This window comes from Gopherus flavomarginatus, chromosome 8, assembly GCF_025201925.1.
Source record: "Gopherus flavomarginatus isolate rGopFla2 chromosome 8, rGopFla2.mat.asm, whole genome shotgun sequence".
In the NCBI taxonomy this organism is placed as follows: Eukaryota; Metazoa; Chordata; order Testudines; family Testudinidae; genus Gopherus; species Gopherus flavomarginatus.
Window position 1 is genome coordinate 29,134,476 of NC_066624.1, and position 14,913 is coordinate 29,149,388.

General features: G+C 39.4%; 1 protein-coding gene across 1 annotated transcript in view; it reads left to right on the plus strand.

The window, feature by feature from the left end:
- Window positions 1-14,913, plus strand: part of LOC127056817 (connector enhancer of kinase suppressor of ras 2-like) — a 523,096-nt gene that overhangs the window by 177,761 nt on the left and 330,422 nt on the right. The window contains exons 3-4 of the mRNA XM_050965117.1: window positions 11,990-12,192; window positions 14,559-14,646. Coding sequence (XP_050821074.1) covers window positions 11,990-12,192; window positions 14,559-14,646 — 291 coding nt within the window. The remainder of the gene's footprint in view (window positions 1-11,989; window positions 12,193-14,558; window positions 14,647-14,913) is intronic.

Below are 14,913 nucleotides of genomic sequence, written 5' to 3' on the forward strand. Positions count from 1 at the left end.
TGATCTCTTCCCCATTATATCAAAAATAACTATTCAACTACTAATTGAAAATGTAGTTTAAAAAAGAATATACTTGGTAATAGTATATAGAATACTTCACTTTTTGGTCACTTGTTCAACTCCTTAGCTCTCCACCACACAAAAGGTTACCATATGTTGTCTGTTATGTGGGCTACGTGAAATGAGTTGATGGTTCTTCTTCGAAAGGTTGCAGACTTACTCTGGCTATTTCATGTCCAGTACATCAAAGCCAGAGAACTTTTGTTTAGCAGTACTCATCAGGGTAGACCACATGACCTCTGGCCCTCATAGCCTCTGCCATAGCTATTTTAAGTGTGGTGCCATTCTGACTGCATCAGTTCCTTGTCACTGACCATGGTTTAAGTTGGAGCATTCTGTGTGGTATCTTACCTCTCACTTTACTGTCATAGTGCTTTGTTGTGAACTCGTGTGTACAGCTGGCTAGTTGTAGTAGTACTGGAGTGTTTAGTTAGTTATTTAGTACTAATTTAGTTCAGCAGGAGTTAGCCTGCTGTGAAGAGGTGGATTTACAATGAATTACACAGTGCTCTGGCACAGGGCCTCCCAACTACAGGAGGCCCCATGGCCAGGCAGCCCAGCACTGTCCAGCACCCCCTGTGGGGTGAGGGGAGGTACCACCACTATGGGGGCAGAAGCTGTGCGGGAAAGCAGGGAGGGAGCCGCTTAAGAGCCGTGCTGGAAGCGCAGAATGTGGTGTGCTCTCCCAGTCGGTGAGCCAGGCTCCTGCTGGCTCCTTGGGCTCCTGCTGCAGCCACAGCAGGCAGTCAGGTGAGGCAGGCAGGTGAGGGGCGGCTGGGGGCACGCTGTGGGGGAGGTGTGAGCGCTCCCCTGGTGGGGCATCCGTCCACGCCTGTCCTGATGCTCTGCTCCTCTTGACACTGGGCAGCGCAGGAGCAGTCCCTGGTGTGCACTGCTGCTGGCGGAAAAAGGCCCGTGGAAGGGAGCGGCAGCCCAGGGGGTCTCAGCTCTCATGTGCTGCTGCCACCACAGCTCCCTATGGCAGCGAACAGGAGTAGCGATGGAGCAGGGACACATCCACCAGCCATCCAGGTAAGGTGACCCAGGGACTGGGATTGCCCCAGGTAAGGTGACCCAGGGCCTGGGATTGCCCCAGCACAAAGGCCCCCTCCCACCTGCGCGCACTGCCCCCTACACATACACACCCCAGCCCGCTGCTCAGGCCAGGGGGCTGGGGTGGTCTCTCCAACCCCCCTGCCCTCACTCCTGCACCTCCCCATACTCCTTGCCCCACCTACACCCCCTGTCCTGACTCCTGCACCGCCCAATCCCCACCCCTGCCCTGAGCACCAAAGAGGAGCTCCTGCACCCCACCAATCCCCACCTGCACCCCTTGCACCAAACAGAAGCTGCCTCAGGTAAGTGCTCCACACCCCAAACCTCTGCCCCAGTCCTAAGCCCCCTCCTCACCCTAACTCCTTTCTAGACCCCACACCGCACACCCCAACCCTTCTGCACCCTAACTCTCCCAGACCTCACACCTCAACCCTGAGCCCCTCCACACCCTAACTCCTGGCCAGACCCTGCACCCCAGCCCACTCCTGCACCCTAACTCCCTCCCAGACCCCACATCCCAACCCTGAGCCTCCTCCCGCATCCTGACTCCTGGTCAGACCCTGTACCTCAATATTCTTTTAGCTTTTTTTTATAAAGCACTCTTATCCAAAGCACTTTACAATAGTTAGTTAATGGTACAAACAATATTTAGAAAGATTATTAAGTGTTCTGCCTAGACTCTTTGCAATTTTCAAGTGGTCTGTGATAAAAAACTTAGACTACAAAAGCAATCAAGGTACCTCACTTTATTTTCATTTACTACCTATTACTTATAATATAGGAGGAGGATGAAGAAAAAAAGAATGAAAAACAGGGATAGGGCAAATAAGAGAGAATGTTCTTTTTCTTGGCTGGGTAATGACGGGGGCCCCCAAAAAATGAAGCTGAGCACAGGGCCCCACTAACTCTAAATCCACCACTGCTGCTGTGATGTCCTCACTAGGGTTTAAAAAAATTGCTCACCTCCCCTCACAATAGGTCCAGTCCCTCAGGGAACTTTGGAGCTGGTCGAGTCTCTTTTTCCATAGCCAGACTCTGATGTCCCTTTGAGGAGGAAAAGAGAAATTTTTCCCTGTGGTTTTCCAAGGAAAAGGACTCAAAACAGATTGAGGCCACTCCAATGCTTGGAGAGATTCTTCTTTCTCGTCCTGTAACAGAAGTGCAGCCCAGCACCAGGAGTCCTTCAGTATGCAGGACAGAGATGGGTCATTTAACTACTCTCTGGTACCGAGACAGGAACAGGAGACACTGTATCATCTATCTGGTACCCTCCATTGGGTGTCTGTTGAATCCAGTCCAGATGAGAGCAGTGTCAGCATTGACTGTTTCTATTCCACTGGTGTATTAGGCAGTATCAGATTTCCTCTGCCGCTCTGTTCCTGGCTCTCCCTTTAATTTAGGAGTTGTGATGATTTATTTTGTGTTCTCAGCACTGCCTGGACTGGTTGCAGAGTATGCACTACTGCCGACACCATCTTCTGCACCACTTAAAACTCAGGGAGAAGAGCTGACTTTGGCTTCCTCAGTACTGAGAGGCTTGTTGGAACAGATACTGTCTTTGGTACTGATAGCTCTTTTTGATGCAGATCACAGCTGCAGCATCAATGCTCATCTTGACACAGTTACTTTTTCTTCTTTCCTTTCCACTATGGAGCACATGCCAGAATGGATTGTATAGCTTTTGCCTTCCTTATATCATGATCTTTGCTGATAATTATCAGGGCTGACTCTAGGCACCAGCATTCCAAGCATGTACTTGGGGTGGCACTTTTCAAGGGGTGGCATTCCGGCTTTTTTTTTTTTTTGTTGGGTTGGCAAAAAACCTGGAGCCAGCCCTGATAATTAACAGTGGTGTGCTGGCATAGTTCTTGAAACAGAATCATGTTCTGCTTTCTTATATCAGTGTAACATCACTGACATGAATGGGATTGATCAGTGTAACTGAACAAATTTTGGTCCAGAGGTTTTTAACCAGCTTCTGTTTTTAGTCTTTGCAGCAATAGTCTAAAATTATTTCAGACTTCTAGTTGAAATTGATATCTTTTTTTAATTTAAAGAATGAAAGAAGGGAGGGATACTTCAGATTTTAGACTCAAGATGTATCTCAGGGCTGGTCTACACTACAGCTGAAAGTCGACCTCAGTTATGCTACTTCAATTACGTAGGTAACATAACTGAAGTCAACGTAATGTAGGTTGATTTACAGTGGTGTCTATATCTCCCTGTGTCTATGCGAGATGCTCTCCCACCAACTTCCCTTACTTTTCTCAGGGAGCTGGACTACAGGAGTCAATGGAAGAGCGCTTTGCCATCGACTTAGGGGGTCTTCACCAGACCCGCTAAATCAACACCGCTGCATTGATCACAGCAGTGCCGATATAGCCATAAGCATAGACATGACCTAAGTGACCTAATAATGCTCAGGGAAATGCAGAAAAATAGTATATACTATTAGTCTAATCTGGAGGCCTTGTTATTAATGGGAATGATTTGCTGTTTACAAAACACTAAAGGTCAGATTCTTTAAAGTTGCATGGAGTGTAAAACAGGGCATAATTTGGTTTTTGCAGTGTACAAAAAGATGGGCCATATTAGTGTTTCTTCTTTCCTTAATGAAGAGTAGAGCCAATGAGTTTCATGTAATGAATTAATTAACTAATGCACCTGGGTTTTTCGATGTATTCTGGTACAGTGATTCCAATTTAAGATCAGAATAAATTGAATGGTATGAGTTAGTATATTGGGATTTTCACAACACAATATTTTCTTATGATACTGTAACAGTCATTATAATAATTCCACTGACAGTTGCTACAAAATGATAAGTTAAATTGTGTGGAGGTAGGTTTCTGTGATAAAGCCATCTGAAAATTAGGCCATGTTGGGTTCAATTGACTCTTATCGCATTCCTGTGACCACAAAATGTGAGATTAGGATCATTAGTCAATTAAAACACTACTGTTCAGTGACAAGACTGACATTGTGTGAATTATACCTGACACAAGGCTCCTTCAAGCTCGCTTTTACTGTTTCTTAGAGTTTTCTACATCTCATTAAGCATTGTCAAAGCCTGCATTTTAACATAATAATCATCCTCCCATTTCTGCCATTCAGAAAAGGTGTCAGATTTCATGTCCAGATCTCTAGTCCTGAATTTTAGTTTCTGAGGGAATGATCAATGTTGGATGTGAATTTTTTCCTTCTGTCTTTGATGGAGGGACCTCTCAAACATCAGAATAAAAGCTTTTTCCCAGTTTGTCAGTCTGGATGTCTTCAGGTCATTCATATGAATCTGTTGCCATGGTAGCTTTTATTTTCACTGGGATGTTGCTAATCAGCAGGTGGGCCTGAGCAATAATGCATACTTTTTCACCCTAAGCCCCACGATGAATCAAGCATATCATATGTTTGGTACACTGCTTCAAAGTTTTTGTTAATGGTAGCTCTCTTGCAATGGAATAGAGAATACTATAATTATTCTGCTGTGGTGACCCTGGAGGCAGAGTATGGAGTCAAGTAAAAATTTCCATTTTCATGCCATTCCAGGAGAGTTTCAGAACAGACTTATCTTTAAATAAAAAGATCATGCATACAACAGTAGTTCAAAGGCTCATAAATTGTTCTTGTCTTCAGCTCAACTTGTGTCAGCTTTGCTCATGCAGAATACCAACCCTAGATCTTTCAGCACTTTATGTGCACTCTGGGATAAAGTCTTCAAAGAGGTTATATTTTATACTAATGCTCCATTGCTTGATGCAAGGAGTGACATGCTAACTTTAGTGTTCAGCTATAGTACGATCATATCAGAAACTCTGAAAATATTTAACAGCTGATTCACCTAATTAAGTCACATAACAGTGATAACTTTAGGACTATTTACAGAGAGCCAGTTCCTTAATAGAGAAATATGGGAAATCGTTTTTCTATCCCACAAAGATTTGCAAGAGTTTGAAAATTGTTACCATCTCAATTTGGGACCAGAAGTCAATCTCGAAAATGTTTGTGTATTAAAGAACCAATTATTTTTTAAGTTCCCGGTAAAATGGGAATGCTGTGAGAAGAAATTCATTATTGTTTGTAAGACACCTCAGATACTATGATGATGTAGGTTATATAAGTTCCTAGACAGAAAGATATTGCTGAAGAGCAATTTTTATAGTGAACATCTTTGTCTGTGGTTTTCTTTCTGTTAAATTTTACCCTCATATAGTCTGTCATCCTCCTTGTTAAAGCAGATGACTGTTTTTTCTCATAAAAAGAGAACATGTAGCCTTCTTGTCCTGAACAGTGGGAGGAGACTATTTTCTCCAGATAGTCCTTGAAGTGAAATGATAAAGAATCCCTATCAGCACAATAAGAAGTGTGTGTGTGTGTGTGTGTGTGTGTGTGTGTGTGTGTGTGTGTGTGTGTGTGAGAGAGAGACAGAGACAGAGACAGAGACAGAGATGATGAACAGTTAAATATTTAAAATTATGATTCAGAATTGCTTTGAAGTGTCTCACTATATATGTTAAATAACATTGTGATGATTCTTTAAACACACACATGAAATGTAATATATTCTAAAAGTTTGGCTAGCTTAATATTTAAATTCCTACTTTAAATATCATTAACTTTATATGATTATGGATAAAGATGTTTGATCTTCAGTCAGAGGTAGGTTGTTTCCCTTAATCTCATCAATCAACTCTATTACGCTGCCCTTTTATTTCTCACAGCTCAGTGAAAACCATAAACATGCTCAAAATATCACATGTAGCAGAAGCCAAATATGCATCCAAGTGCTCATTATTCAAACTTTGCTTTTCACGGTGTTACTTGCAGGACAGCGTCAGGAAACACTAACTACTGTACTTTGATTAAAAATAAGTCTGTCAGGATGAATCCATTTATTTGGAATTACATGATACAAAATACTTAACTAAAAATTGTGTCCTATACCAAACACAAATCTCATATTTATTATATGTCCATTGTGTAATATATTTTACCTCATTCAATATACTGCTGTGGAAGTGTCTTCATTGTTCACAGGTCAGTACCCAGTAATGCAATGTATTTCTTCTTGCTATAAAACTAAACTAACCTCCTCTTGTAACACAGGTATTTCTTGCATTGTTTTCTTCTTCCATGTCACAATATCCAAGCATACTGATATGTACTTAACAGTTTTTTCTTTTCCACTTGTATTGAGTATGTTTAATCTCAAAGGATGCTCTCTGAAAGACTATATATCTATTATATTAGCTATAGATATATAGATATAGATAGAAAAAAATTGCACTAGCTTGAGAATTCCCAGTCAACACCTATTTTGAGAGAGGATGTTTATCAGCAACCTCTTTGCTACACTTCTATAGCACAATATTAAATTCTGCCAAATTTCTAACAATGATTTTACATATAGTACAGGATGTGCAATGAAGATTATTATGAAAAATACATTAAAATTAGTCTTAAGTATGCAAGCACAAGAGTTATTTTTAATCCCATGATCAATTTACTCTTTCTACAAATAGAGCAATTGAATGAATTTTAGAATAATGCATTTAAAGAAAATAATCCCAGGATAGTATCTTGCAAGCCAACTTTTATCTTGGAATAAATATACAATAAAGAACCAGAGAATGTGCACTTTTCCACTGTGCTTTTTTCAGCCATGTTTTACCAAGATAACTAGTTACACAACCCTCCATTTTGGGATTTGGCAGAGAAATAAAAGACGATTTTTCTGCTTTTCATGTTTATTTTAGAAATATATGTGTCATTTTTACATTTACCCATATTTGTTGTTAGTGGTATTGAAAGGTTACATATTCAAGATTTGTTTCATAAAAGTGCTCTGTCATTCATCTTTAAAAGCAAATAATCCACTAATAAAGGCTATAATTTCTCTCAAGTTGTGCATATAACCTGTTGTCCACCCATATTCTGTGCTATTTTCATACATCTTACAACAGCCACCTGTTATTTCTATACTTTGAAAAACCTATCAACTGCAAAAGCCCTGGAGTCACTCAATCCTGTCACTTCACTATCCATAGCTGTGTCCAATGACACTAACAACTTGAAAGCATGAACAAACTTTGAAACAGACATCTCAAAATTAATTGTAACATGGAACCTGCACTAAAAACCTCACTGATGTGTTTAAAAATAACAAACTGTTCATGGAGAATAAAACCGAACAGTACTAAAAACCAAAGTGCAATGTCTGTATGGAAACACTTTTGCCTTTTCCAGGTCAAGCAAGTATATAATATAAACCCTCTCTGTGATTAATATAATTCTAAGTCAGTAGAGCATCTATACTAGACCTATTAGGAAATTTTTCACTGAAAAATGAAACACTTTGATGTGTTTCACCCACTTTCTGCATTAAACTGTTTTATTAAAATACAAACAGGAGATGCTTGACCTAGAAAAGACAAAGGTGTTTCCATCAATACTAAATAGGAGCTGCCTTTAATGATTTAAAAAAAGAAATAAAAACAATAGACCTATTATGTTATGATATGGCAGCAGCAGTTGTGCAATATGCCCTATTACTACTGATGTTGTGGAATAACATAAAAATATAAGCTTGAAAATCGCATAAAATAACATTCAAAATGAAATTTAAAAATTCATTATGAATTTTTAAAATTTCAAAACAACATCTTTCCCAAAACAAAATTTTTCAGACATTCTGTTTCACAGAAAATGTAGAATTATTTTTCCCTATTTTGGGACAAAAAAAGATTCAAAATGTCAACTTTCCCCATGAAACAGAAATACTGAGTTTTGATGAGCTCTAGACAATACAGGCAAAGTTAGACCCTTTGCCTTATCATTAGTATAGCCCTTCTGTGATTAAACTTCTTAGTCATTGATTGCATTTAATTTAATCTCCACCTCATGAAACTATCCTTTTTAATCCTGCCATTGCTTCTCTTTAAACTGCCAGTGGGACTTGAAGCCAGGAATTTCTGAGCTCTAATCCTCACTCTACCTAAGTCACTGTGTTGTTACCCATGACTCGCTCATAAACATTTCTGTATTTCTTTCCCCATTTCTTAAACAGGGATAATAATATTGATTTTCTTAACTCTCAGGCATATTAGGGCAGATTACTGTTACTGTTCATATGGTGTTTGCATATAAAGAGTTATGTTTAAATATTAATATTACCAACCATATCACCTCCTTACACATTCCCACCTATTATGGCAAAATCCTATTCTGGATTTTCTTGTTCTAATTTTTCTTCTCTACTTTCTGCGATAGAAAACTATTCTTTCTGTAGTATATCTATTAATCAATGTATTGCTGTCTTCAAGTTTAAAATCCTCAGTAAGACCACCAGTCTTTGACTTTGTACCCTTCATTTTGTGCAGTGGATCTTGCAAGCCAAAATTTTAAACCAGCTGTTTTCATTATAGCTTTCTTTTTTAGATCAAAGTCCTTGCACTCATATAGCTTTCTGATTTTCTGTCTTGTGGATGGATGTGATATTTTGAGTTTGCTTGTGTCCTTTCATTATAAATGATCCTGCTCTATACTCAAATGTCAAGAGAAGAAACATAATTGTATATGCTTTCACCTTTCTCATACACCATTTGGAGGATAAGAAAAGAATAGTAGAAAATGCAGGATTTTTATTCCCAAATTAGACCCACTGACGATAGGTTTGTTTATGTTTTTGCCATTCAAATATATAGCTTAATGATGGTCCATGCACACTATATTCTAATAGCTTATGCATGTAGATGAAAAACAAGGTTCTTAATCAAGTTCTCACTCTTTTTGGCCACATGTGCTTACCTTCAGTTGTCTCCACAGGAAGTTCTGCATCTGTTTTTGTAATAAATGAGAATGTAAAATTTGTGCCATGATGAATGTGCTGCCAGTATAAAGCCTACATTTTTCAGCACTTGGGAATTTAGAAAATCACTTGGGACTTAGAATGGCCAATACATTCCTATCTCAATTGCAACAACCAAAGATTGTTTCCTTTTCTTACCTGATGGCAATTGTGTCTTTTCTTGAGAGAAAGTTGGCAATCTCCCAGACTTTCTACATAGGAATGAGTTATGGGCAGGCACAGTGGCTGGCCTGTTAACACAAGGACAGGGAGATATGGACTCTGAAATACAAACAGGAGAAACTGACTTATGCTCCTTGATATGGGTTACTGAATAGGCAAAATCAAGCTCCTCTTGAAAGGGAGAACCACAGCACTCTTCCTTACTAACTGTTATATAGGCATTTTAGTGGGGCCACTTGTTTATTGTCCCAGTACGAGAGAAAGGGAGAGAAAGGGTAGGAACACATATTCGTATTTCAATGAATGAATGAGTAGCTATAAATGTTAAGCGAATGACAATTTAATGTAAAACAGCCTGCTTTTTAACAAGGATTTCAGCACTTAAATGTATTAGGTAAGTAAAACTGTCAAACATTTCCTGTATAATGCTCATTTAGGGGGAATGAAGGAAACTGTTTTCCATGTCAAACACCATGGGTAAGCCTAAGCTGCAATTAAAAAAACCCTCCACAGCAGAGAGTCTCAGAGCCGAGGTCGATTGACTCGGGCTTGTGGAGCTTGGCCTGTGGGGCTCAAGTATAGACATTTGGGCTTGGGTTGGAGCTCAGGAGCCGGAATATCTACAGTCCTGTTTTTAGCCCTGTGAGTGTAGCTCTGCAAGCCTGAGTCACTTGACCTGGGCTGTGAAACTCAGTGCATGCAGGTCTTTTATTACAACATAGCTATGCCCCATATTTGATGTACATCTTCTGCTACCCACTTCAAACCCATTATGCATAACAATCTAACCCTCAGTTGCCCACTTGAATACAGGTGACAGCCTACAACATGCATTATCCCTTATGCTTAACAATCTGTTTCAACTTGTAGTTAGCTCAGATGCTCTGATTTCTTTTCCCAGACCTCAAGCAGAGCTCTGTGTAGCTCAAAAACATGTACCTTCCACCAACAGAAGATCATCCAATGCAAGACATTACTTCCCCTACCTTGTGTCTCATATCATGGGGCCAGCACAGCTATGTTATCATTGCAAACATCTTTTTTTTTATTTGTCTATTTTGCTAGTTAGTCTTTAATTTTTATCCATATCCTGTTGTGTATTTTGACATTCTTGGTGGCTAGGTCTGGGTGAAAATAATGCATTCTGTCCCCCAGCCATTTCTGTTTTTCTTCTTTTTTTTAAACCAGAGCACATTTCAGAAAGCTGACTACTAAGATAAAGTATTTCCTCTCCATTTAGATTGCAGTCCACCCCAGCAGTTCAAATCCCTCTGCTAATAGTCAAACTTTCTGAGGAAGAATGGTCTTGCAGTTAAACCACAGGCCTGGACATCACGTAGTTGAATCTTACAAAACAGTGTTCACAAACATTTGTTCAGATTCCACATGGCTGTTTGGTCCAGACTTCTTTTGTGCTTTTACCGTAGCTATGAATATTCACACAAACAGGTTTCTGTTCTCACTAATGTTTGGGAAATAGCTGTTTTTTGTATATGTGTCTCTATTCTCATGCAAACAAGCTATATATTATTAACTATCCATTAGTATCTGTGTTCCTGGTTTAAAAATTTGTTTCTGCTCTCTGAGTGAATGATAATGCCACGTGACATAGAAGACCAGTCATACACTATAAATGAAGTTAACAAAGGATAATCAATCTATGTTCTGAAATTTGTACACAAGAACAGTTTAAACAGTCCTGAACGGCAAATTAACTTGTAAGAATAAAAGTCTGAATGAATTACAACAAAAAAGAGCTAAATTCATCAGATTTTTTACAATGAGCAGTTTAACCAGCTGTAGTGTCATGTACAAAATGAGAAATGACTGCCTAGGAAGGAGTATTGTGGAAAGGGATCTGGGGGTCATAGTGGGCCACAAGCTTAATATGAGTCAACAGTGTTGCAAAAAAAGTGAACATCATTCTGGGATGTATTAGCAGGAGTGTTGTAAGCGAGACACGAAACGTAGTTCTTCCGCTCTACTCCATGCTGATTAGGGCTCAGCTGGAGTATTGTATCCAGTTCTGGGTGCCACATTTCAGGAAAGATATGGACAAATTGGAGAGAGTCTAGAAAAAAGCAACAAAAATGATTAAAGATCTAGAAAACATGACCTATGAAGGAAGATTGAAAAAATTGGGTTTGTTTAGTCTGGAAAAGAGAAGACTGAGAGGGGACACGATAACAGTTTTCAAGTACATAAAGGGTTGTTACAAGGAAGAGGGAGAAGAATTGTTCTTCTTAACCTCTAAGGATCAAACAAGAAGCAATGGGCTTAAGTTGCAACAAAGGAGGTTTAGGTTGGACATTAGGAAAAACTTCCTAACCATCAGGGTGGTTAATCACTAGAATAAATTGCCTAGGGAGGTTGTGGAATCTCCATCATTGGACAGTTTTAAGAGCAGGTTGGACAAACACCTGTCAGGGATGGTCTAGATAATACTTAGTCCTGCCTTGAGTGCAGAGGACTGAACTAGATGACCTCTGAAGGTCCCTTCCAGTCCTATGATTCTACCTTATGTGATCCTGAGTAAATCATTTAACATCTTTGAGCCTCTATTTCCACCTATGTAAAATGGGAATAATGCATTTATTACTTACCTACCTTGGAGAGAGGCTGTGGGCGTACATGATTGCTGAAGTGCTTGGAAAGGAAGGGCTCTGAAAGGTCAGCCATTAAATATTCATGATCTACTTGGACAGTTCATCAGTTCCAGACTTGCCTTGACTTTGCTGTTTCAAGAATTGAGTGAATCAAAGCAAGCTGCAAATGTTTCAGCTCAATATTCTGTGGCTTAGCTATCTGCTTTAAACATGTTGTGTGATATATTTTTTTTTCTTTCAGAATTATGGTTTGGAGACAGAAAACCTGAGAACACTCTCTCACAAGCTGAATGCCTCAGCCAAAAATCTTCAGAACTTTATAACGAGTAGAAGGAGGAGTGGCCATTATGATGGCAGGGCCTCCAGACGACTGCCAAATGATTTTCTTACCTCTGTTGTTGACCTGATTGGTGCTGCCAAGAACTTGCTAGCCTGGCTGGACAGGTAATTTAGAACTTTTTAATTCTTATGGGAGTAGGGGGGGGTGTAATTCCTTTGCCCTGTTTGTTTCTTTTTCTCTTGCTCTTTTCTCTTTCTCTTATTCTAGTATTAGAATTGTAATTATAGGTTTTACTTTGTTAATTGTGTTATATATTTGAGTTCCAGGCTGAATAGGCCTGGCTCAGGGTCCGGTTGTGGGATTTTTTGGAGTCTCTTTTGGGTCACCCCAGGTTGGTGGTGACCTCTGGGAAATTAGCAATTTCAGTCTTTTTCCTAGTGAATGGCAAAAATTGCCACTACAGATGGCAGGATCATTTCAATTTCAGAAGGAAGGATAAGGGATAAATTAACGTAGAAACTGAGCTGCCCTATAACCAGAGCAAAGAGTGGTTCTGACCATTCAGGGCTGACGCAAATTAAGAGAGCAGTGTAGGGAAATTTGAATTGCTGCTATCCCTGCTGCATACCTGTTCTTGGATAATTTCTAAAAGAAATTATACCGCTTGCTTATCTCTGGAAACTCAGAGCTTACTAGTTGACTTTTTGTTAACAGTAGGAGGCAGGTTCATACATTAGTCACTCTTGTCATGTTAATTACTGCTTGGTGAGAGAATGCTATGATTTCTCATTGATGAATTAGGAATCAGTTTACAAAGTAACTCTCTGCATGAACTGTGTTAAAATATTGATTATGTATTAAATACTATTTTATGCATGCACTGCATTTCTCTATAGAAGTGACTAGTTTCATTTGAAATCTGAAACTATTGTGCATATAAATGAATGACATGACCATTCTTCACAAAGCTTGTTATGACCCTGATGACATTCTGTGACCTAATGCTAGCAATGAGGCTCTCCTGGGATGTAATCTCATCAGTTTTTATAAGCCTAATGGATCAGATCCGGACAGTATCTGGAGACTCCAAAGAAAACCCAGGTCCTGCAGGAAGTTGGGTTAGTAGCTCAGTAAATGGCACTCATCCCTCTTAGTTAATATTGAACTAAGGTTATAGTTTGCCCTTAAGAAGAAGAGTGCTGCTTGATGTGCTATCTTTTGGATAAGCCATAAAACTGAGGACTTGACTGTTATACTTATTATATCTGCTCAGTGCTGAGGCATATCAAACATCTAAGGTACTAGAAACATGCCAGGTACATCCTGCAGGTCTCACACTGTTCTGCATGGGGTTCCTCGGTTTCTGCACAGCCTGCACTGTACATAAATCCAGAATGTTTCTCTCTGTATCTGGCTTCTCAGCTAGCCTTGCCCTGCTGCTTCCCAAAGTGCCTACTTCTTCATGGTTCACAGGGTTTTTTGTGCAGTTTCGTCCCCCTTCTCTTATCTGGCCAGGAGGAAGGGGATTTGCACTGGAAAGGTGATTAGTTGAAATCCTAGTCTCCTGTTTAGCAGACATGTCACTCTATCTGTGCTCATTTGAGAGATCATGTTGCACTTTCTCCAAAAATAGGGAAGTTAACTCTGGTGTCCTGCCCAAAATCCAACTTCAAATAATTTATGTTCTAACTACCTATAGTTATTTCAAATGCATATGTTATTCACTCCCCTCCCTAAAAGTTATTATTCAGTGTTGCTAGTGCAGAATGGCATGATTAATGTGAGGTGACTGGTATTTCCATGATAAATGAGTTTACCTCTACAACATATATGTCTTCTAAAGGGCTCTGGGACCCATCAGAAAGAAAAGGAAGGACTGTTATAAGCAGCTTTATTTTATATAACAGTCTGTTGTAAAAGCTGTTTGTCTTGTGAGCAAAAAGCCCAGAATGAAGTAACATATTGTCAGATATTTCAAATTGAAATAATCAGAGCAAATACTACAATGACCTGATGTTTCTGTGTTTTTAAATGGATGTCACGAATGCCCAGGGCTTTGCATGGGTGGTTTTAGGTGTGAAATTTTCATTAGATGAAATAAAAAAAATACTGCTACTAATTTTCAGTTGCTGTGTGACTCTAAGATCATTGTCATTTTTAGCATCATGCAGCAAAGAGGGTAACATCAGTTCCAGTAGGCGAAGACAGCAATGTCTGAAGTTGTTACCATATGTAAAATGCACAGGATGATGGTGACAGCACTGACCAATATCGCAGCTGTAGTACAAGTTTGCTCACAGAGAATAAAAATCTTAATTCTCTTTAATGTGATATAGTGACTGTCTAAATCTGACTGACTCCTGGAGTTGTTTCTTGGAATTCATTGTTGTACCATTTCAAATTAACAACGTCCCAGCTTCTCAAGTGCATTATTATGTGAGTTGTTGGCTGTAGATATACATTACAAGAGATACAGCTCAGTAACACAGATTTATGAGGTCTCCTACAAACTTGTTGTCTCTCTCGGCAGGTCTCCATTTGTCAGTGTGACAGAATACTCATTGCTGAAAAATAATATTGTTCAACTGTGCCTGGAATTAACAACCATCGTGCAACAGGTAAGAACAGGTTTATTGTGTACCTAAATCACTTCCACATTGCTGAAGAATTAGTAAAATATTACAAAAAAATTTAGAAATGTGTCACCTCATCAGGAGAATTTGTGTGCGTTTTGGGGGCTGGGTGTAGTGGAAGGAGGAGATATGTGTGTGCAACATCTCATTTGCAACTACAGTAATTTTTTACTAGTAATATTAGGAAATAATTTTTGTATATTAATTGTTTTCAAGCATATTGGTGGGTTTTCTCTCCAAAAAGTAAAAACA